General features: G+C 40.5%; 1 protein-coding gene across 1 annotated transcript in view; it reads left to right on the top strand.

Annotated features, from left to right (window-relative positions):
• Window positions 1-25,293, top strand: part of LOC101919915 (gamma-aminobutyric acid type A receptor subunit gamma3) — a 154,654-nt gene that overhangs the window by 83,513 nt on the left and 45,848 nt on the right. The window contains exon 3 of the mRNA XM_027788758.2: window positions 19,242-19,379. Coding sequence (XP_027644559.2) covers window positions 19,242-19,379 — 138 coding nt within the window. The remainder of the gene's footprint in view (window positions 1-19,241; window positions 19,380-25,293) is intronic.

The following is a 25,293-nucleotide window of genomic DNA, read 5'->3' as shown; positions in this document are numbered from 1 at the left end:
CATAAGAATATGAAATCTTGGAGAGACACGCTGGAGCTGAGTGGGATCAACACTGTCTTGGAGAACAGCCATTCTGTCCCAAGGACGATTGCCTTTAGCCCTTTTGTAACAGGCATGGCATTCTACTGTGTGGCTCCCAGGCTCAGTTATATCTCATCAGTGACTAGACATGAGACTACTAGTCTTGTGGGACAACATATCCCACTAGATGTGAGAAAATTCAAGCAAAATCAGACCTCGAGCCATATAGATTATATACCCTTAATAAAATATCTGCATCTCCATTACAGAATTGTGCTTTCTTCTTAAAAAGCGGTTAATCCAATGTCACATTGCAACGAACCAGAAATCTCTCTCAGATTACCTAGAAACTTTAATGTCTTGAATCACACCTAGACATACTGCCAGGCTATTAATTTCAAACAATATCTGACATTTCATTGAAACAAGCTGTTATGCAAGCAATGATAATCCCTTCAAATTTAATGGAGTTTCTGAATTTAGTACCATGCATCTGCATTGCCACTTCATCTTTTTTTTCAAAAGCAAAGATAAAAAAAAATACAGAAATAAGCACCTTTTTGACTCAGAATACTAATCTAGGTGTCAATCTGTTTGAGCAAAGCACTACATTTTGAAGATTTACAAAGTGCCATCTTTTATTATTATTTAAAACACAGTAGGCCAGATTGATATCTAGTGAGATGCAAATTAAAAGTAAAAAATTAAAGAATTATGTACAGTGAAAGAACATAAGGATATAGAAAAAATATTAGAGAAGACTGTCATGTGTAGTCTATGGATCTTTTTGTTCCTATACTAATTTACTATTATGCAGATCTTTAGTACTGCTGTTCTGCTAACTCCCTTTTCTGGGCAATGCTCAACTTATAAACCCATGGAAGGGAATTCAGAAGCCTGTGCTCATGTTGCGCATGTTATAAATATCAGCTACCATTGTGTTTAACTTCAGCCACATTTTTTTATATTTCAGCAATCATAAGGATCACGATGGTGTAGTTTTGATGGGTATGTGGGCTTCCTCTGCATCAAGCATCTGTAGCTGTGCACACCTATCTGGCTGTGCACTGCTGACCTATTGCAGCCCCTGGAAATGGAGGCCGAGTGTATGATTTGCATGGTAATCCAAACTGAGATTGATGTCAGGCTCCCCGGGCAAATTGCCTGCACAAGTAGAGAAGAAGGGAGAGGCAGAGCAAATTCAGTATAGCCACATTGCTGTGTTCCACCCCAGGGACAGGGAGCAGGTGAGCGCTTTACTTCGCTTTCTACCCCACCGACAGAGATGGTGTGTCAGAAACATCAGATTTTAATCAGAAGTATATGTGGCTGGCTGCTCAGCCAAAGAGACTGGGGAACTGGATCACAGTGGCTTCTTGGCCCTGGCTGGGGTACAGCACAGTTAGTGCTGCCTCATCTACATCTCATGAAAAAGTCATAACTAAGTCTTAGAAATCTCCTGAGAGTGAGCTGCACCATCACTGCCGGAGCCCTAATGCTGCTGTTAAGCTCCCTGTGCTCCAGCCACAGGACAGTTTTAGCTTTGCAGCTGCACTTCCCTGAAAGTGTTCTGCTTAAGTATTTGATTTAGAAAGACTGCAAGAAATACAGAAGAGACACATTTCCTCTGGTACTTATAAAACAGAAAGCCAAGTCAGTCATTCCTTTTAAAGTTGCCAGAGTTTTTTGGTTGTCATTGGTTTGTGGGTGTTTGGGTTGGTTTAGTTTCATTTTGGTTTGTTTGTTTGTTTGTTTGTTTTTTTTTTAATAGAGTTTTAATTGAAAATCTAGCAGTATTTGGCTGACTGGAAGGAATTTTTCCCTTCAGCCCTTAACTCCTCATGTTTTATGCAAACCCTGCTATAAGTAGTCTACCTTAAGGGTTAGTCTTCAAAGTCCTTTTTGCAGTTAAAATGCACTTCTTATCACACTTGCACATAGCACCTAGCTGAAGCAATCTGCTAGGCAGCCTACGCAGCACCATCAACATCTGCCTCTCCTGTAGGTCACAACTCAGTTTCAAAATGTAGCCAGTTCTGAAGGGCATTGCTTGGCTTCATTATAACACAGATGAGCAACAGGTGCCAGCTCGTTAAAAGGAGCTGTGCTGGGTTTGGCTGAGATGGAGTTAATTTTCTTCTCAGTAGCTGGTACAATGCTGCGTTTTGGATTTAGTATGAGAATAAAATGCGTTTTCTAAATCAAGGACTTTTCAGGTTTCCCATGTTCTGCCAGTGAGGAGGGGCACAGGAAGCCAGGAGGGAGCAGAGGACACAGGTCACCCAAACTAGCCAAAGGGCTATTCCATACCATAGAATGTCAAGCTCAGCATATAAAGCTCAGGGAAGAAAAAGGTGGGGAGGATGTTTGGAGTGATGGTGTTTGTCTTCCCAAATAAGCATTATGTATGATGGAGCCTGACTTTCCTAGAGATGGCTGATGGGAAATGGTGAATGAATTCCTCGTTTTGCCTTGCTTGTGTGCGCAGCTTTTGCTTTACCTGTTGGGCTGTCTTTATCTCAACCCACAGATTTTCTCACTTTTAGTCTTCCATTTCTCTTGCCCATCCCACCGGGGCGGGGAGTGAGCAAGTGGCTGGCTGGGTCTTAGTCGCTGGCTGGGGTTAAACCATGACAGATGCTGGGTCTGAAAAAGTATATTTTCACTTTTAAACTTCTCTTGAATTCAGTGCAGTTACAAAGGAAACGTGCCTTGTGAAATGACCTTTCAAAGAATCTGTAGCCATTATAACTTCTTATAAATAACTCTCAGCAATATCTTAATATCATCAAAAAGTAAGAAGAATATAGGCCCAAAGTAATGCCCCAGAGACTGGTGACATTTTTTAAAGAGAAGCAGATTAAGGAGTCTCCAAGCACCAGAAGTATCCACAGTACCAGGAGAAAAAAAAAAAAAAAACAAAACCAAAAAAAACCCCCTTTTTCACATAGAGGGAGGACATTCACACAGTGTCCTCTCACTTGTGTCATCCTGTCCTGAAGTGAGGAGCACTGCACCTAATTAGCATCTCTGGAAACATGAGAAATATATACTTTTCTTTTAATAATACAATGGCTTAGAGGCCCAAAATAGTTAAGTATTACACAGGAAGCATTGTGGAGCAAATGAGAGTGTATACAGAGCAATCAGGAAGAAAGGAGGATACTGACATTTTATAAAAATGCCAATAGACACTTAAAATATGGGGCACCACTCTCACGTTCTTGCTAAGGCACGTGAAGCATAGTGAGCGTCCCACCTTGCCTCTACCACTGCAAAGCAGAGGCAATGTCTCTCTTTCACCTAGATCCTCAGTACGCCATTTCTTTGATTCTTTGCACCCAGATATAGGTGGTGGTGGTGAACTGAAGGGCGAGTCAATAGAAGTTATAGATGTCTATTGATTAAAAAAAAAAAACACCACAACCAACAAAGAGAGAGAAATATAAGGTGGAGGTGGTGCTTTCAGGAAATGATACTTTTTCATCCTAGCCTCCTGTGGAAAAGCTCTGTTTCCTGAGGTGGAGCAACTGGTTTCATATGCCAGTCAAATGTGCCTAACTGTCATCGCTGCTGGTAGCAAGTGTGGGCTTCAGCCCCATTTTCACTCCTTACCTGACACACAGCCTCATTCATGGGAGTCCACTGAACCTCACTGATGAGAGGAGGGTTACGTCAGTGCTAGGAGGGCTGCTGCATTGCTTTGCCGTGTGATAGCATTGCGGTTACTGTTGTTTCCTTCCTTTGAAAGTTTCTTTTGGCAAACCAGATGAAGAGACAGGACAGTGATTATTCTGTGCATGTTGTTATTTAGGCTGCCAAGTTAGCAGGCATGGGAGACTTTTTGCAGAAAAGAGCGGGATTTGTCACATACAGACATATGGCTTCGTAATTTCTGTATGTAATTGCTGTAATTTCTGTGCAAGTTGTGGAGACCTTTCTGTGAAGGGTGTGGGGACCCAATGCAAGCAGCCCTGGACTTCAGCAACTGCTTTCAAAGAAAACAGGAGACTGTGGACAGTTAGGAGAGGGAGTTTTGTACAACTAGATACACTGCTGTAATGAGTGGGTGGTGGAGCTGCTTCTTTCTTGAGCTGAGAAATAAGATTTTTGTCGTTATCAAATTTGAACCTGAATAACAGCTTCTGACCTAACATTCATGAACACGAGCTCTTATTTTCACAGAATTTAATCCTTGCTTGATCCAGACTTCTTGTAATAGGTGCTCACAGGTTTTCAACATATTCAGGCTCCAGCTTGAACTTTATCCTCTTCCTTTCTCGGTGGGGTTCACTTCCAAATAGAAAAGAAATGCTGCCACCTGTGCCCGTCTCACTTTATATTCTTCTGGTTGTTCTGGCAGGCAAAGGAGCATATTTTAGGTGGTAGGGCTCTCCTTGCTCTCCTCTTTCACTTGTGCATTGATTCTTGTTGTCTTGATTTTCTTGCTTTAGAAGCCTGCTCCTGGCAAGCAAGAAGGGGCAGCGCTAGGGCAGGCAAAGTCAGCAGCAGTCTGCTGTCTGGGGCAGCAGTGTGCATGTTTCTGCTGACATTTTTGCCCATGCCAGAGCCATGGAAAGCTTGTAAAGACTTAAAGACTTAGACCCAACCATCTGAGCCCTTTGCATTTGAATTGCTTTAGCCCCTGCTTCTGCAAAGGCTCTCTCCCCTGGGATGTGGGCTGTGTGTTTTGAAGCTGGGCTTCCCATCCTGCAGACCTGTTAAGCCATAGCTGCCTCTAGCATCTTCAGCGATCTGTCCTCAGTGAACGGGCAAACAGAATGAAGATCACTTGCAGCGGGGTTTTAAGTACCCAGCAAAAGAAGGAGACGGGTAGGGAAAAAAGAGGTAATTAAAACATATACCTCTTCCAAAATACTTTCAAGGAAGGCAGTGCTGTAGGCTGGAAAGAAAATCCAGGACTAAAATTTAAGATAAAGATAGAAGACCAAAAGGGTTAAGGTAATGGAAATGAAGACTTGGTGTCAGCAGTGGTCTGCTGGGGCACGCTTTCAGTCACCTTCAAATGAATGTAACTGGCATGAAAGAATAGCATGTCATGGCACAGTCATCCCCTGCAGCTGAAAAACCTGTGCTTGCTCAGAAACAGAAAGCAGTGTCCAGGCAGCCTCTGTAATGACAGTTTTTCATCTGCTGGTAGTTCTGAAGGATGAGGTTTCCTACTTGTCAGTGTCCTTGGGCAAAGCCATTTGAGCAGTCTAAGGCCCAATTAAAGACAGCATCTGCCAAATCACTGGGTGGTAGTAGGGAAGGATCTCCTGGGAAGGATGCTAAAATAAGTAGTGCTGCTGGAGAAATGCATGATGAAAGCAACACAAAGAAATTACATACTACAGACATCATCAAGAGACCTGTTGAGACTCAAAGTCGAGACTTTGAGCTCCGCAACACGTGTGGCATTAGGACTGAATGAGCCCACATATCTATTTTTAAGAGCAGGTGCTCTGTTCCCCTCCCTGTTTCAGTTGGACCATCAGAACAGTGCAGTGTTCTCAGCATCAGAAGCGGTTTTGACTGCAGGAGCAGTACAACTTGAGGATGAGTGGCTTTCTCTGATCCTTCATAAGGCTACAGCCCTTTCCTCTTTGGGAGGCATCATTAAGAAATGTCTCCCCTGTTTGGGAGCTTCTTTTTACAGAACATGTAATATCTGAGGCTTACTTTCTTCTGTCAGATTTCAATAAAATTAGTGAATGGGTGCAAATGTTATTGAAGCAAGGACAGGTAACACACACATAAACATAGACCACAAATATAATTACATAAGCCTCGTTTCCTAAGCAAACCAAGCTAAAAAAAAAAAAAGATTTAATTACTGTAACTTGGCCCAGAGACACATAAAGCAAAAACTGCTGGAGTTTTGATTTTCTGACTGGGGATTATTTATTCTTTTAAAATAGTTGTAAGTATGATTTATACAGGGCCTGGAATAACCATAAAACAGCTGTGCAGTTTTCAAACCAACAGTGTTCAGACTGGTGCTGGGGTATGAGGAGCAACAAGAGTGAAGAACAATGGGGAACTTGGGAAGAAACTGAAATTTGACCTCTGCCAAAAATTAAAAAAAAAAGGAATTCTCACACATAGAATCTTGCACAAAGAATCTCACTGGTTTATAATGTATATTTTTTCTAAATATAAACACACAAACGCCATTTTTAAAAAGGGGTTTTCCATGAGCTGGATATACAGAAAATATTTTTCCTCAGAAACATGGGCACACACTTTGCGAGAATAAATGATTCTGACAGAAACTGGCAACTGCCTTGTGAAAGTGGCATCGTTGCCATTTTCACCACTGCAGGACAGGCAGTTCCACAGTGAATCACTCAAGGGCCAGAAGGCACCTTTGTCTGGGACAGGGCTGCCGGGCTCCCCAGGCTGCAGCTGGGAGCACCCTTGTGGCCAACACATATGGGGTTCTTTGAGTGGTGGCAGCTGCTAGATGTCCTGGAAGGACCTGGGGGAGCCATAACCTCTGGAGGGTTCAGAGCTATTGGAGGTGATGATGTTATGTCTTGATGCACAATACTGCTGCTTTAAAGTTTTAGTGGAAAATAAAGCAGCACAAAACTATGTACACTTGGTACACAGACCTATTTTGGATAGAACTTGATCTTAATACTTATCAATTAACTACAGGCAAAGCTGCCTATGAATTTGAGGAATTCGGTTGCCACAAGGAAAACTGAAATGCATGAGAGAAATACAGCCGATGATATCTTTGTTTTAACAGGCAAAAATATTAGTGAGTTGGCTCCTTCAGCCTTACCAAAAACAAAGCTCTTCAATTTTAGAGCAATAACTGATCGTCTAAAGATCACGATTAGTGTCTGGGATCAGAAATTGAGAAAGAAACTACCAGGAGACTCAGAATTTACCCTATGGTGTACTGTAAGATACTGAGTTTTACAGTCACTGCAGGGATCTGGAAAGAAAAGCAAAAGACCATGACTCCACAGAAGCTTTAGAAACCATGTTTTAGCTGAGCTAAAGTAAAGCTAACCAAAAGAACAGTTTCATGTGCTTGAAATAGCGTACCTGGACAAGAGATTAAGGCATTGAGATACACAGACACATCACAGAAAAATCGCTGTGATCAATAATGTACCTCAAAAGATGAGAAAAAGATGAAGAATACTTGAACTGGTGTACTACATAGAAGCATCAGCTAATTTCCATCAGCAGTATCCTGAGAGCAAATGAGATACAAACACTAAAATACTAGAGTCTGGGGAGAGAAAAGTCATTAACTGGAGAGGCGACAGCCCTGAGATGCTTGGAAAGTAAATGACAAACCAAGGCATTGATAAATGCTTCCAGAGAAGAGGAAGACCAAATTTAGTGAATGCAAAATTAATGTATTTACCAATTCATCATAACACTGTTGCTGATGTTTAAATGAAAACAGTGCAGTGCTCTCACTAATGTAATTGAGTGTGACTATAAATATGTCAGACTCAACAAAGTCATCTGAAACTTCCTTTTGTCAGATAATTTCTGATGAGCTGTTATTACGAACAAGGAGATTACATCTTAGCCATGACCTTTTCAGGAACTGTTCTTTTTGTAAGTATGAGACACACAAAACTATCTTAACATTTATCTTCAGTTCCCTAGTCTTGCATGCTATACCTATAAGGTGCAGATATGTCCTAGGGAGCTAAAATTGAAAACTAGCAAAATATTACAAAACATAGAAATCCCTCTGTTACTTTACTTTACAGAGCTATAAAAACTTCTTTTTTGTGAATTTTTGTGTGCGTTCAAGTGACTACCAGTGTGTGTAAATGACAAATAAATCTACATACAGAACGATAACAACTACATGAATAAGCAGATACCACTCATTTCTTTGTGAATAGTTGATAGACTGAAAAAAACCTGACTAGAAGAACCTAGCTTTAAATAACTGATTTTGACTCTCCAACGTCAGTTCACATGTTAAGTTACACTGTGATGCAAAACAGAGAAATCAGTCTTTCAATAAAAAGTGTTTGTATGGCCTTTTTTTTCAACAGCAGCAACACTTACAAACCATTCAAAAGCTAACCCTGCTTAATCTCAGGCTTAATGAAATTTTCTGTTTAGTTTTGAGTTTATGCTGCAACTTGTTTTATTTGGTGAAATGGCAGTACTCAGAAAAGACCCTGTGTTTTCAGTTTTGAGTGTTCTTTTGTTTTCCCTTTTATTATCCATTCGTGATACACTCTGAGAAGACCTATAAAAAAGTCATAATAATTTTGTATGGAAATCTTTAATTCATACGTGCTTCCATTAATGCTATGTTGACTGAGCATAGTACGTTTCTGACAGCTTATGTAAACCCACGGGCTTTGCTGGTGTAGCTCCTGTGAAGACTGAAATGGGTTTCATGGCAACTCAGAAAAAGAAATGTCAATACCTAAATTTTCATTTTTGTGGGTCTGAAAATGTACAGTTTAGGCTAGTCACAAACCCTATGGACTATATAAGCTGAATATATAACTACAATGACTATCGTAATTGAAATTGGATAGAAAATTTCTGCACACGGGACAATGTGGATAGGTTGTAGTGTGTTTCTAGCCTAAGAAGTTGGGCACTGATAAATAGGTGGATGCTAATACTTCTGTGGATGCTATTACTATGTCATTGTAGCAACTACCTTCAAGTTGTGAATATATTTTTTTATCTATGCTTACTCAATTATTGTTATTATTTTTTATGAGACTGCAAAGTCTTCTTGCTTGTTTTTAGAAATTCAGGCTATTCCATGCCAGGGTTTTTTTTATGTACTTTATACAACAAATAGCTTATTTACTTATATTCACATGCTGATAATAGTATACTTCTAATCATAATATTCTATTATTTTACTGCTAATGGATATCCCTTTTTCAGTTGCACTCATAGTTAACATATACATACTAATTATTGACAAGCAGTTGGAGGATAAGGATTAAGCATGTTTAACATAATCTTTAAATACTGTCATGTTCATTTGAGAAACAGAAAATGAGTTCTCAGTGTTAAAAAGGGCTTCTTACTAAGTGTGGATAAATAGATTACTTGTCAATGAAAGGAAGAAAACTGTAAGTAAATTATGTTCACTTCATTCCTACCCACTTGCATGGACTAAAAAACTGTGTAAGTGTCTTTTCTTTCATTTCCTGGGCTATTTATGGCTGTGTTGTTTACTTTACTAGAGCTCAGAGTCTCCATCAGAATCCCTGCTTGTTCATTATATTTTTCAGATGAGCCAAAACACATTTTCTGAGCACTTTGTCTAATAAAGCAATGGATGAAGCAAACAATGTTATCTTTCTCATCAGGACAATCTTAAGGAAATCTTAGTAGTCCTACATGGATGATACAGTTAATTACTGCCATTAAATGGGTAAAGGCAAGATTATTTTATGTTTTAATATCCTTAACTGTTGAAGGTGATACTGAGCATTTACATGGTATTTTAAATTCAATTCACATACATCTGTGTTAAAGATCTTTGATGGAATTTACTCCATTTAATTTAATTTATTCGGCCCCTAAATTTGAGGTGCCCTACATAGTCAGTAGGGGGAAAAAAAGTATTTTTAAAGTCATCTAGTGAATGGTATTCCACTCCCACTGGAGTGCTTGAACTCAGTTGGCCGGCATCTTTTGGTGGCACTGCTATCCATCCTAGTTGTAAGCAATTTCAGCACTTAAGAAGGGCAATGTCACTGAGCATCTCCAATGTAAGTGCAGTTTAAATTAATGGAAGAGGAAGGCTGCGTCCTGGCTATAACAACAGCAGACTGAAGAACTACAGGTTTGACAGATAGTCCTTTAATAAACTGAGAGGTTTATGTCTCACTTTGGCTATTTTATAGCTTTGTTTTCTAAATTGTCCAAAGCAATCTCTACTAGGTTTGGGTTTAAATTTTGATGCCAGGAGCTTCAACTTTCTCTGGTTTACCCAAATATTTTTCATCTGCTCTATTGTTATGATTTTGGCTTCCTCTTTCTCATAAAGATGAATTAAGAGTCAATTTCTATACAGAAAATTGCAAGTGACTGCCTTCATCACCTACATCTGCCTGAGATAAGACTTGAGTATGTAGCCACTCATACTTCACACATCTCAGCAAAAATCCTGGGAAGCACCTCAAAATTTGCCCTTAGCACATCCATTGCAGAATTCATGTTTAAATAGACTTTAGAAAATCTTGCATGCAGCTTAATATTCTTTGATAGTCATTTGCAAACTATAAAAAGAAATAATTTTTCTCTTCTCACTTGACTTCATGCAGTCAGCCAAACAGAAAATTTTAGCTGCTAAAATACTCATTTTGCACTGTTTGCTTTCTATTACGGATCTCGATGTACATATTTAGCAGTACAATAATGAGGCCAATCTCTTGGCAGTAGTACATAGCTCTTGAGTTCTCAGCATCATGCAGTCATTGTAGGCCACGTGAATTCCATGTAAAAGAAGGGAGGAGAGGCAAGTCTGCCAGGTGATTGAATCTCACCCCAAATCTTCTGGAAAACAGCAAGTGCTCAGGTGAAGCCTCCCATCTCTGTGCAGATCTGGCCATGGTATATGAGACCTAGGTATGGCAAAGCAGTGGCACAGGATCCCAGCAGCCTCTGAAAGGCCACCTCTTTGGCATACATTTCTGAAAGTATCCTCTTACCTGGAATCCCACCTGTAGTCTCACAGCCAGTAGAAATGTGAGGCTTGGCCTACATGATCAAAAATTATCTAATCCACATAATGAATAAAGTCTTGTACTATTCGTTGTGTGTAATGACACACATGTGAAACTTTATAAGATCGTTATGAAATAGCTATGTTAGCAATGAAAAATCAGTACAGGTAGCTATAAAAAAAAATCTGTCTCTTTCTGGCATCTTTGTTTATAAGCAGAAAACTTCTAAATATGTGGTGAATAGAATGACTAAATATTCCAGAATAATTCATATCAGGAGCGAATTTGAGATAGGGAAACTGATTTCAGGACTTTCATTTTTTCTGTGCAAGGCATTAGTATTGCAGAAAAACAAAGGTAAAGTCTTCATATTGTTCCATACATAACAAAACAGGAGGTTGGAGTAAAGCCCCATAAAATTCCATAAAAAACATGAACAAGGCTGCATATGCCTAGGCAAGGTTTTCATATATGTCCTCAGCACACTGATCTGTGCAAGAACTCTCTCCTTACAGAAGGTACAATTTATATCCAGTAAGCTACAAGCGAGATAAGCATATTTATCATTAGTGATGTTAGGAGTGGGGATGCAATACAGCTAAATCAGAAAACTCTGGACATTTTCCAGGTGTTCTAGTTACTCGTAGAATAATGTGTGAGATAATATGCTGGCCAGAGCAATGCAAGCAATAGGCAAAAGCAATTGCTGAACATGAATTCTGAAAATTATCTTCCAAATAGAACTGTTAGCATGCAGTAAAAATAAGTATATAAATAAAAATGCATAGCAAAACATTGACATGCTATAAGATGTTTTCATTTTGGTTTTTGGGTTTCTTTGGGGTTTTTTTGGTTTTGTTTTTTTTTTTTTTTCCAGAAGAGGTGAAGGCATTTGCAAAACAATAGAAAAGTATAATTCTAGGGACAATATATGATAAAACCAACTATTGTCCAAACCCAAATCACTCTGGGTACAGATTGCAAATGTGTTAAAAGGGAAACTGATTGACGAGCATAAGGACAGAGTACAAAGGTATGATGATGTAACAGAAGTACCGTAGTTTCTTAATGTAATTTCAAGCTATTCCACCTGTCACTGAAATTGGGAATAAGAAAACTCAACACAAGTGGAGCATTAAGAAGCAGGCATTCATTTATTGCAGCACTGAATGCATGGGGGATCACTCCACTTAATGCACATGCCATGTTACATTTAGGCAAGATTATAGAGATATACGTATGTTTATGCAGTTCTCAGAAGAGTCATATATATTCAATTGTTTCCCAAGAATAGGTGGTACTATATTAATTAAGCATCGCGCATGCTCCTTACAGGTATTTAAGAAAACTTCTGGGGGTCTCAAACAATAGTCGACCCTCCAGTTACAGCTGACTAAGAAATGAACCTCAATTCTCTCTCCCTGTTTGGACTCGTCTTGACCAAGTTCAACTTCTTTTGGCAAGTTTGGTTTCAGATCTGGCTTTGCAAGAAGGGGTTTTTTTTTCGGATCTTTCTTGGAATTATTGATTAAGCTGCCCTCAACAATACTCAACAATATAATGTTGCACAACTACTGTTTGATGGTAATTATCCATAATAATTATACTGAAACAAACAGTCCATAGTAGTTATACTGAAAGGAACAGTGGATGGTGACACACCTATCCTTTAGAACCTGATACTCAGAACAGAGATTTTTCACTACTAGGGCTGTGTGCGACAAAATAATAGCACCCCTATATGAGAAGTATCTGTTAGATTTTAAAAGAAAACTATGGTGTTTTTTTCAGAAAGTGAGTACATGGAAAAGCCATATCTCAAAACATCTTCAAGGGAAAACTTCCAGCTCTCTTTTCAGTCCAGCCCTGTTCTTGTCTGCTTTCCTTCTTTACCTTCTCATTTTCTTTTTTTTTTCTTTTTTTTTTTTCTGTCATCCAAGATTACAATTTGTCTATGAGTAGCAAAAAACAAGGAAAAAAGATTACTCCCTACAAGAGCTAGTTAACAGAAAATCCTTTTGGCACTTACTTCTCTAACAGAAACGCTTCTCTTTTCCTCCTTTCTACGTTGAAGGCCCAGAAGTTCCCCCCAAAAGTTAAGCTGCCATATAATGTATCAGTAAGTTGTATCACTGTTCTAGCACTTCTCTCAAAAAAGAGAATTAGTCCCGGGTAAAAGGATAATTAAACATTACTGTTGATGATGGTCTGAACTGGATCCTCTAGTTCTTAGCCAAAGTGATACCACAATCATATTAAAGCACATTTTCATGTAGAAAAACTTTGTTCTTTTCAGTGGGAGACGTATCCTTCAGGTCAGTATTGGATCCATTATTCTGCAGTCATGGTTATGTTGGTTGATTTTCTTCATGAGCTAATGTACTGTTAATAAGGTGTCAATTACCAATGCAAGCAAACAGGGCAAAGAATAACGTTTATAACTGCTGTAGTTATCACCTAAGTGCAATTATCTACAACTGCTGAAATAAATCACTTCAGGTTTTAAAGCTATCTTTACAGCATTCACATTTATCGGTTTTTCTTATAGCTGTCTTTTAAAATACCACATATTTTATTTCCTTAAATCAGTGGGTGAGAAAAAGGCTAGTCACCTTCATTTGTGAACAGAGAACTCAATATGCATTCAATTGCAAGTATTGTTTTCCACAGGTCTTAAGCAAACAACTAAATGTCTCCACTCTCTTTCCCTGCTTCTGCTTCAGTCTACCCTGGTGGGCTCCTCCTTTAAAAGACATAATGAATTTTCTATATCCCCTGATTTTAATTTTATTCTATTTCAAAACAACTGAAACTTTACTCTTTTTGCCATCTAATTGTGCTTAATAAGTGCATACAATCGTGAATAAGTGCATACAAAGGTGGTATCATTTTTAATAGGGGACTTCCAGGATTCTCCTAATTAAAAACACACCTTCTGAGAGCAGACACAAGACAGATACAGGAATAGATCACCGAGAAACCTCTTCCTCTGAAATGTTGAGAAGTTTGGATGAAAAATGCAGTTTGCTTGCCAACAAAGGAGCATTTATAAAGACTGGTAACAAGAAAAAGAGCCCAGGCAGCTCCTGTGGCAGCGTATGATTTGTCATCCACAGCAGAGTACCAGAGAATGGTGCATTTCTGGACTTCATTATCCTCTTCTGACCAGGTCTGTGCTGACAGTGGCCTCCCTCTCTGTCTGACTGAGGCTGTGTTGGCAGAGGTCTCCTGATGAGCCTGAAGAAGAGTTTACTGGGTAGCATTCAAGGAAGCAAAGTTTATCTGGAAGCAGCTGGTTGCAGGGTGTATAGGGCTGCTCATCACCTGCCTCTAGTTGTATCAGAGCACCCTCCCTTTCCTGACCACCTTCAGCAGCAGCAGTTGAATCTACTACACTCCCTCTGTGTCTGTGGTGTGAAGTCTGATCACTAGCTGATGGTGACAGCTTGTCTTTCAGATCATGCTTTCTCCCAACTTTGAGTGTACAACCCTGGACAAGAAGAACCTTCCCAGAATTGGGCTATGTCTTTCAAATACATACTTCTGTCACAAGCATCAGCCCCCTGGCACATACTTAACTGAACTGATCCTTTCTTGGCTGAGCCGCCCCCCCCACACACATTTTCAGCCTTGCTCCTGTTTTCATTAAATCCTTATCACATGCTCTGAGCATCCAATTTTTTCCAAAGCTAGGAAGAAGAGATAACCTTCCTTGTTGCATTATTCCTTCTGCTACAAGCAGGGTCTGCCTATGTTACATGTGAATACAAAGTGCGGGGAATCAGCAGTAAAATAAATTGATTTCACAGAATGGGAAAAAAAATATGTCTGAAGAAATGAAAGAGGTGGGGTTTTTTTTCCATGCCTCTCTGTCCTTCTATGTCTTGGATATGTTTCTAAGGGAAGTTTTTTAGACAGAAGCTGGTTCTTCACATGGTCTGTGTCCTATTTGACATGACCCCTTTCCTGCTATCCTTCCCATCTCTACTCACTTCTTAAAATCATAGAATCATTTAGGTTGGAAAATACCTTTAAAATCAAGTCCAAGCTTTAACATGTCTTGTAAATACCTCCAGAGATGGTGATTCCACCACTTCCCTGGGCAGCCTGTTCCAATGCTTGACCATGCTTTCAGTGAAGAATTTTTTTCTAATATCTGATCTAAACCTCCCCTGGCACAACTTGAGGCCATTTGCTCTTGTCCTGTCACTTGTAACTTGGGAGAAGAGACCAACACGCACCTCGCTACAACCTCCTTTCAGGCAGTTGTAGGGAGTAGTAAGTGTCCCCTGAACCTCCTTTTCTCCAGGCTAAACAACCCCAGTTCCCTCAGCTGCTCCTCATAATCCTTGTGCTCCAGACCCTTCACCGGCTTCATTGCCCTTCTCTGGACACGCTCCAGCACCTCCATGTCTGTCTTGTAGCGAGGAGCCTGAAACTGAACATGGTATTCAAGGTGTGGCCTCACCAACCATTATCACAGAAAAGAAGGAGAAACAAGGAGATAAAGTGTTGATCTAAGATGCCCAGACTAACAACATCATTGGGGAAATCAAGGTCAGGGGCAGTATGGATACATCAATGGTTGTATTACAGAAGTTGCTGATTTTCCATCAGCATTGACTCTGGTAGCAGACGTGCTTCAGGGCCAGTTGACACCAATTCTCACAGCTATCTTGTGATTGCAAGTGGCTCTCATCCAGCCTGTAGTTGTTTCTGGCCTTGATCATTTTTTTCAGCAGTTTGGTGGAGGCTTTTGCACAAATCACTGAGTCTCCCTAGAAAGAGAAGTGGTATGAAGAATGAAGTTTAAATATTTTTAACCGGTCAGTTATAAATATGGTGGTGATGTGAGAAGATGTGGTAATATGAGTTCAACTATTCCAGCAACAAAAGGGAAATAAAACAAAATCCAGAGAATCTCACAGGTTGTCATGACATTTTGGCTTTTTGCTATAAGAGGTTCACCTCCAAAATGGCAAAAAGTGCATTTATTGTTTATCCATGTCTGCATTATTGGAGTAAAAGTGAGTGGTACGCTTTGAAAATGTACATGTTCAAGTCTATGAGTAAAGCAACAAAGGTACCAATAATTTGTGTTACTCAAAAGCCATTAAGTATGTTTGATGAAGTGAACAGGTGGGATTACATGAATACTTTCTACTGGGCTCTTAAAGAAATAACTTCAACCATATTTGTCCTTGACCTGGTTTTACAAAGGCACATATTACTGGTCTTACAAAAACCCAAATGGTCAAGGTGCTCTATAAAAGTCTTTGGCATGGTAGTATATAAATCTAATACCTGCCGAAGATGCAAATAGCTACAGCACAGACTTCAAAATAACCATTAAGGCAAAATATACGAGAATTTAAAGGCAATCAAGTAAATCCACATGAGGGAAAACGAAGGTGTTGACATAAACTGGTTGAGAAGAACCTGAGTTGCAGGCTGCCAGAACTGGGGTGGCTGTAACGCAGAAGACACACTTGGTTGCTGTGGTTGTCTTCTTCCCATGGCATGCCCCTCACCATCTTACTGGCATCTGCTGGAAAGCCACCAGGGCCTCCTGGAGCCCTGCCCTGCTGCAGTATGGATATACTTACACAACCTAAAGCAACCTGACAAGGTAAATACACTTGGTAGCAATTGATTCAGCATGTCTGACTTGAAGCCACTAGCTCAAGAATGTAAGGTATTTTACTACCATTTGTCATGCTGGGGAAGAGAAAGAAGACAGACATTTCTATAGATAACACACTCTTAGTTGTGTTGCGGGCCGAACAGCAGAGGCTGCATTCTCTAGTTCTTATATTTTCTAAAATGAAGCATTTAGAGGGCTAGAAGTGATTAGGGTGTATACAAGAAATATTGGATATCACTAAAAGAAGAACCATCATGAGCAGTCCATTCTGTAAGTTAAATTAATCCTAGGAGTGCTATACTGTCCAAGCAGATGTGTCTTTATTCCATAAGAGATATTATATTCTTTCAATGAATTGAAAAGTGAAGTCATCTGGCACTGGAGCAGAATATAATAGTAGTTATTTAACAGGCTGAAACAATTCCCATTGAATCACCAGTACTTACCTCCTTTGATGTAAGTAACCCAACCACTGTAAAAGCAACTGTGGGTTAAGGGGACTCCTATTGAAAGGGCATGATGGTCTCCTGAAGTTAGCTGCTTACTATTTAATAATGATGAATAATACCAAAAGTAGTTATTCTGAAATTGAATCTGTCTCTTCTTGGTCAAAACTACAGGAAAAATGCTGAAGGATGAGACTCTCATGAACTTGTTCCTGACTACCTGCTGCTCATGCCAGGATAAGCAGCTATGCCTTGGATAATGATAGCAAGCTTTCAAGCTTACTGACAGTGTCATGGATTTTTTTTTTTTGGTGGGGTGGCCATGGGATGAAAAAAAAAGCCAAAAAATCAGGAAGAAATTGAAATCAAGACCAATTGACACAACTTTTTCAGTGAAATCTGGGGAAAAAAAGTAAAAAGTTCATTTTGGATCAAATTTAAATAGTGTATTTTATTTATATCTATCTATCTATCTATCTATCTATCTATCTATCTTTGTTACTTCCAGGATATTTGAAGCATTTTTAATTGTGAAATTTACCTGAGAAAAGGGGCCCCAGCTACTGCCTGCTACAAAATCTGCACATTAGCACTTGGGGGCACAAGTTCTGCAGTGGGAGCTGGTACAATGGGGCAAGGGCTTCCTTTCTTCTACATCAGGAGGCAAATCAGGAGGAAGGAGTAGGACCCAGAGCACATGTCAGCCCACCTTGTGGTCCTGGTACTGCTTTGTGGGGAAGGGACGGTTCTGCCACTGCCACCCAGCGTGAGGACACAGCAGCTACAGCACGGTGACACCATCTGATGCTTCTTCCCTCCTGAACTGCAGGGAAAAGTTATCAGTCTCCATAAATGAAGCCAATTTGAGAAGACTCTTGAGATAAACTGTAGAGCTTTCCATTCAAGGGAGACATTATGTCAGAGGAGTGTGATCCAAGGGCTCTGTCAAATAGCATCCAGGCTCAAGAAGATTTCAGAGGATGCAGGGCTAAGGCTTGGAGACTCTGCAAAGCTTGACTTCTTTCACTGTACCTCTGAATCATCTGACATAATCTGCCAGCCAAAAAAGATTAACCTTTAGATCAGTCTTGCAGACTGGCACAGCAGAATTGGCAGTGAAATCTGCTTGGCAGCAAGAGCTGTCATGGAGAATGGCAGGGCTTGTGTTTGTTACTCAGTCGGGTCCTTCATGAGTTATTTCTTTATTTGCATTGATGGGAAATATATGAACGTGGCATTTTGAATTAACACATAGTAATTTTCTACAGATTAGAACTGAGGGACTTGTAGTTACTTTTCATGCTGAGTTAGTGAGAAGGATAAATGAGGCCATGCACACCTTACAGCAGTGCCCCAGCAGGGTGGAACCTTAAACAAGATGGAGAAGACACTCACAGGAGGAAAACATCAAGGAAATAGCACCATGACCAGAGAAGCTGTTTTGCAATGCAAATATGAAAATTTATCAGTCTTCAATGGGAAACAAAAATCACTGATGAGACAGTTATATTGACTGGCTATTGTTGTTGTTAGGCTTTTAATTTGCTTTGCAATCTACATCTACAATATTAATTATTAGATGAATAAGAATTTATTGTATTATGCATTACAGAACAATCCAGTTTTAACTAGCATGGGTGTGCTGTTGTTTTCTCTATAGTCTATTATTATGGTTTGAGCTAGTTGAAGATTTGTTGTTGGACTTCTATTGGAAAATGCCATTCTCTAATAAAAAGAAAATCAAATATTGGCATGAGGATTAAATATGGCTACTGAGTGCTCAATTGATAAAGGAAGACTTCCAGAAGCTATTTCAGCTGTAGAGATCAGGTGATGACTCATTAAATACCACAGCTTTTAGACATAATATGATGGCATAATCACTTTAAAAATTTCATACTAATTAAAATTTTGCTCTTTTGCACTTTACTGAGCTCATTTCAGAGGTACAGTAGCACACACCATCTTAGAACTATCGACACTTTCAAAACAGTCTTTTTCAAGTCTTTGCATCTTACACTGACACTGCACACCCCCCACGCCCCCACCTCCCATTTTTTTTTTTAACATTCTATTGGTTTGCACAGCTTCTTCACAGCATACATAAAATAGTATACTTCTGTATCTGGATCTCTAATTAGTACAATCAGCTGCATCTCTGAAGAGATCTACTTCTGATAGAACCAATCAGGATTTTTTCCATTGGAAAAAAGTGACTTTGAAAAATCATAGTTTTGCTAGTGTTATGACTATATTTTTGTGTGCCATAAAACTCTTTAGTTCTGTTGAATTATACCACCAAACTCACTGAGAAAGCATCAGATCATAAATTTAGTTATTCCCAAATAGCAGTGAACAGGTACTGTTTTGCAGCACCTTTTTTATGAAATGTGATATATTCATATATATACATATGTATATATTAATTTCTAGATGGCTACCCTAAAGAGGAAATGATTTACAGATGGAGGAAAAACTCAGTGGAGGCTGCTGACCAGAAATCTTGGAGACTTTATCAGTTTGACTTCATGGGTCTCAGAAATACTTCAGAAATTGTGAAAACCTCTGCAGGTAAGAATGATACAAATGGTAGTGCTTGCTTTGAAAAACAAATCATTTCAAAGTAGTTCTTCCAAGTTTGCTTTCATTTGAGTGTAATTTGATTTCAATGTGTACCAATGTTAATATTAAAACCTCTAAAGGGCAGACTTCAAAACTATTGACTTTGTCTAGATTTCTGATAAATTCTCTACTCTTTTTTGTAATTTCACAAACCAAGGAATAAATGCTAACTTGACATGGCTGTTTGTTTGCTGAAGTTGCTATATGATTCTTATGCCTCAGCTAAGTGTATTAAACCATTCCTGCATTGAGATATATGTTTTCACCATAAATTAAAAAGAAAGATTTTGAGCACAATGGTAGGGTTAGTGAAATTGGACACTTTCAATAGTATTTAATCATTCAGCCACAGGTTTAGTATTTTTCTTAATATTTCAAAAGCACTCCTTATTTCTTAGTTGCTAAATGTCTCTGCTGGTGACCTTATCAATTAATTATAATTAAAATTTAATTATGCCTATTTTATTTCATCAGAAATTTTGCTGTTTCTTATAATAACAGCAACACAGGGAAAAAAGATGTATAAATAGAATACATTATTTGAACTGGATAAATTCTCATAAAATTCAAACAATGTCTAAACTTTATACACAACTCTTCAGTAAGCTCCCTGATTGGTAAGTTTTCTCACAGCTGCAGAAGGAACCTGCTGGAAGCAACCTTCTGCTGACCTGGAGGTAAAATTTTGAAAAATCCAACTTACTTTTTTTTTTTTTTAAATATAAGCAGAGCTATGGTATTCTTTTGGAAACACTGTGAATAACAGTAGTAATAAAAATTATTAATCTGTGAAACTACTGCTGTTGGGTCACTGCCCACCCTCTAACATCAGCAATGTATTCTCAGGACCGGAGCGCAGTTTTTGTAAACGAAGAGGCACCAAAGCTTTAGTGAATATTTTGGGCTGGTAGTTTAGCAAAACAAAATGTAAACAGTGTACATGTAAAAGTTCTCTTCTGCTGTGGATATAAATCCTTGTAGTCTGTAAGTTTCTCAGGAATGAAATTTCCCATAAGCTGAATGAGGAATTGTGGATAATAGTCAAGTACAAAATACCAAATCGTTAAAATATCTGTGTATGCAGGCATGGAGCTCATTGGAAGGGATGGTAGGAATAGGAAAGACAGTCCTGCTTTTCTGCTTTGCTCACATCTGGAGTGATGCATGCTGAGTTTGTATCAAGAACTGCTAAATACACATGCAAGAAGAATTACCAAGTAAGCCATATTAAGGTGTTGACAGTGTCTTGATAAACAGATCTATTAAACTCTTCCTTTGCACAGGACAAAACCATTTTTATAGAAGTCTTATTCAAGTAAGTGAATGGGTAATGTGAAGCAAGGAAAAATATCTTTCCTATGCTCTTTTGAGTATATGCCCAGTTCTTATTAAGATAGTCAGTGATAGTTCCTATCAAGAGTGAGCTGACACACAGTGTTTCTGCCCACCCATGTTTATGAGTGCAAAACCCAGTAACAGGGTTGAATTGAACCCACTGGAGCCACAGCAGAATCACAGAACCACAGAATGGTCAGGGTTGAAAGGAACCTCTGGAAATCATCTAGTCCAACCCCCTGCTAAAGCAGGTTCACCTGGAGCAGGTTGCACAGGGTCATGTCCAGGTGGCTTTTGAATGTCTCCAGTGAAGGAGATTCCACAATGCTCTGGGCAGCCTGTCCTACTGCTCTCTCACCCTCAAAGTAAAGATGTTCTTCCTCATATTCAAATAGATCTTCCTGTGTTTCAGTTTGTCCCCATTGCCCCTTGTCCTGTCACTGGGCACCACTGAAATAAGTCTAGCCCCACCCTCTTGATGCCCACATTTAAAATATCTGTAGACACTGATAAGATCCCCTCTCAGTCTTCTCTTCTCCAGGCTAAACAGCCCCAGCTCTCTCAGCCTTTCCTCATAAGGGAGATGCTTCAGTCCCCTCATCATCTTTGTAGCTCTCTGCTAAATCTTCCCCAGTAGTTCCCTGTCCCTCTTGCACTGGGGAGCCCAGCACTGGACCCAGCACTCCAGGTGCAGCCCCACCAGGGCAGAGCAGAGGGGGAGGATCACCTCCCTCAACCTGCTGGCCATGCTGCTCCTAATGCCGCCCAGGATCCCATTGGCCTTCTTGGCCACCAGGGCACACTGCTGGCTCATGGGCAACTTGCTGTCCACCAGGACTCCCAGGTCTTTCTCTGCAGAGCTGCCTTCCAGCAGGTCAGCCCCAGCCTGTGCTGGTGCATGGGGCTGTCCCTCCCCAGGTGCAGGATCTCACACTTGCCTTTGTTGAACTTCATCAGGTTCCTCTGTGCCCAACTCTCCAGCCTGTCCAGGTCTCGCTGAATGGCAGCACAGCCTTCTGGTGTGTCAGCTGCTCCTCCCAGTTCTGTATCATCAGCAAACTTGCTGAGGGTACACTCGGTCCTTCATCCAGGTCGTTGATGACTAAGGACTGGACCCAGCACTGACCCCTGGGGAACACCGGTAGCTACAGGCCTCCAACTAGACTCTGTGCTGCTGAGCACAACCCTCTGAGCTCTGCCATTCAGCCGGTCCTGAATCCACCTCACTGTCCACTCATCCAGCCCACACTTCCTGAGCTTACCTATGAGGATGTTATGGGAGACAGTGTCAAAAGCCTTGCTGAGGTCAAGGTAGACAACATCCACCACTCTTTCCTTGTCTACACAGCCTGTCATTCCATTATAGAAGACTATTGTTCAGACATGATTTTCCCTTGGTGAATCCATCCTGATAACCTTCTTTTCCTCCACATGCTTAGAGATGACTTCCAGGATGAGCTGCTGCATCACCTTTCCAGGGACAGAGGTCAAGCTGACCAGCCTGTAGTTGCATGGGTCCTCCTTCTTGCCCTTTTTGAAGACTGGAATGACATTCACTTTCCTCTAGTCCTCAGGCACCTGTCCTGTTCTCCATGACCTTTCAAAGGTGATGAAGAGTGGCTTAGCAATGACATCTGCCAGCTCCCTCAGCACTCAGAAGGGCATCCCATTGGGGCCCATAGATTTGTGGATGTTAAGTGATCTCTAACTCAATCCTCCTTGAACAAGGGAAAGTCTTCCCTTCTCCAGACTTCCTCTCTTGTTTCCAGGGTCTGGGATATGAGGGCTGGCCTCAGCAGTAAAGACTGAAGCAAAGAAGGCATTTGGTAACTCTGCCTTCTCTGTATCCTTTGTCACCCACCTCATTCAGCAGCAGGCCCACATTTTCCCTAGTCATCCTTTTCCTGCTGATGAACCTGAAGAAGCCCTTCTTGTTGTCCCTGACATCCCTCACCAGATTTGATTCCAAATGGACCTTAGCCTTCCTTGTTGTGTTCCTATATTCCTCCCAAGCAGCCTGTCCCTTTTTCCACATTCTGTCAACTTCCTTGTTCTGTTTAAGTTTTGCCCGAAGATCCTTGCTTATCCATGCAGGCCTCCTGTCCCCTTTGCTTGATTTTCTACTCATAGGGATGCACCTATCTGAAGTTATTCTCCTAAAGGCATCACAGTGACGGCAGGTTGCTGGCAATCTGGAGTTTATTCAAACACTAAAAAAACCACCAAAACAACCCTATAAGAAAGTTGTGGAAACTAACTTGGAAGAAACAGAGTAAAATATATGGGTCAGATTTTCATTGGGTGTGATTTAGGTAGAAAAATTAGTTGTGTATCTCAGCAGATATCTGAGAAGAGGCTCTCTGTCAACGAAGATATGAAAGGTGTGAAAAATAAACCTGAGTTTTCACATGGACCCAAATTTATATAGAATACATTCTCTGGCTGGTTCTACCAGTACAGTTAAGGTACTTTCAAGGCCAGATTTACTGAACATGGACAATATTTACTGTCAGGAGCAAACCCAGGGCTTGGCCATGGGAAAACTAACAGGTGCATTGGAAAGCCTTGAGTATGCCCCATGCTATAGGGCAAGGATTCCCAAAATGGAGAGAGGGGGACAGGACACAACCCCCCTGGGTCTGTGCGATATGTCTCAGAGCCAAAATTTAAGGTAGTTCTGTGACTACCTGCTGTAAGTGTCTAAATACATGTGAACGAGTAGAATAAAGAGGCATATGTGCTGTGGTACATGGCTATTTACTGAAGAAAAGTAGCCCTATCTAAAAAGTTTGAGAATTAGGGAACACCCAAAGCTCCTGTTTCCTACTGTATGGTCAACCTCTGATGAAGAGAGGCAGCAGCTGCTGCCTACAGGTATCCCATCTCCTTTGCAGTCATGTTACAGGGGCTACAGGTGGTCGAAAAAGAGATGCCAGGCTCTGTTGTGGAAGATGTGTGGCGTATTTACATTAGAGCTGCCCAGAAAGGGAGACTGCTCTGAGGCTTCCCCTAGGATACTCTGGGTATAGGACCCACCGTGACTTCAGGCTGTCCCCAAGAGAAATCCGTTCCCACCAACTGGCTTCTGGGTCTGTGTGGGGCCCCTCTGAGCCACACGGGAGCCCTCAGAGGCCCTAGCAGCCACCATCCCTTCGCAGGCTGAGGACAGAAAGGAAGAGCACTGCAGTTCAGAGTGCTGTGCAGGGAATCATTTGCAGTAATGAGATGGAGTTAGGAAAAGGGAAGCAGGCAGGACGCCAACAGCAGCTTCCTGACAAAGAGAGGTACTAAACATCATCTCTTCTTCCCAAGGGAAATTATGGAAACTACTATTACAGAGGGCATTTAAAAGCAGAATAGGCAAAGTATGAGAAAATGTACCACAGGGAGCAGTCCCCTACTACCAGGAGATGGATTTAAGCCCCTAACATCTTCAGTTTTCTTCTAACTTACACCTTTCTGCTGGTTTGTGATACTGTTACTTGTCACTAAATTGTGTGCTCATCTATAATGCGAGGGATGCTGCAGCATTACCTACCTGTGTCCAGTTCAGGGATGCCACCTTTAGCTCCTTTTCAGCAGTGTTCTGGCTACAATGGAGAGATGACACACTGACTGTGTGACTCATTGCTGTTCTTCCAGCATTTGTGTAAGTCCTCTCTCAGTAGTCATTTTCACCACAAAATGACTAGATTTAGTACTCAGAGTTCTGCACTTTGGTATTCTTTCAGTCTTTCCAAACCTTTTTCAGACATCTAAATAACCTACATGTTAATCTAGGTCAATTTCAGAGGTACACAAGTGGGAAGCCAGCTGTTGCAAAGGGTGTATTTCCAAAATCTAAGCAAGATGAGGAATGTTGCCATGTCTTGCCTTGAACCAGCAGTGGCTTAAAGCACTGCCACAGTTGTGTGCTTTACTCCTGCAAGATGACTATCCCCTTTTAAAATAATCTCACAGCCAGAGAAAGTTTTCATTGCTATCTGCAAGAGGTGTTCAGCTTTTCCTTGAAGATTTTTTTTGTGAATTGCATGCCAAGATACAAACACAACCAGACAAAGATCTACTGTGTATAGTTATTACATGAAATACACTGCAGAAATCACTATGCTGGTGCTGTGGCCACGAACCTATGTCTTACGCCCAAAGTAAGCTCTTATGGTCAGGTGACACCAAACTAATTCACAAATACTGAAGAATTCCCCTGTTGTCATCTTGCAAGATACTCAGATATTACAGCAAGAGCACTTCTCTTGCTACAACCTCAAATAAGGCTGCAAAGATAATTAAAGTAGAGGGAATACCAAGCCACCTGGCACTGAGCTGTGAAAACAGGAGGAACTATGTAAGGATTCTTAAAAATCCTCATATTATAAAAATGCAAATCAGCCAATGGAAGGGTGACCAGGAAAACAGCAGAAAGAGGGAGAATACCATCTTTAAAAGCACTCTGTGTGTGTTCGCAGTAATCTTCAGGTTTCCAAGTTCTAGACTTTCCAAGTACACTTGGGAAAGAAAAAACCCTGAA

The sequence above is a fragment of the Falco peregrinus genome, chromosome 4, assembly GCF_023634155.1.
Source record: "Falco peregrinus isolate bFalPer1 chromosome 4, bFalPer1.pri, whole genome shotgun sequence".
Taxonomy (NCBI): domain Eukaryota; kingdom Metazoa; phylum Chordata; class Aves; order Falconiformes; family Falconidae; genus Falco; species Falco peregrinus.
This window is presented reverse-complemented; position numbering and strand designations above follow the sequence as displayed.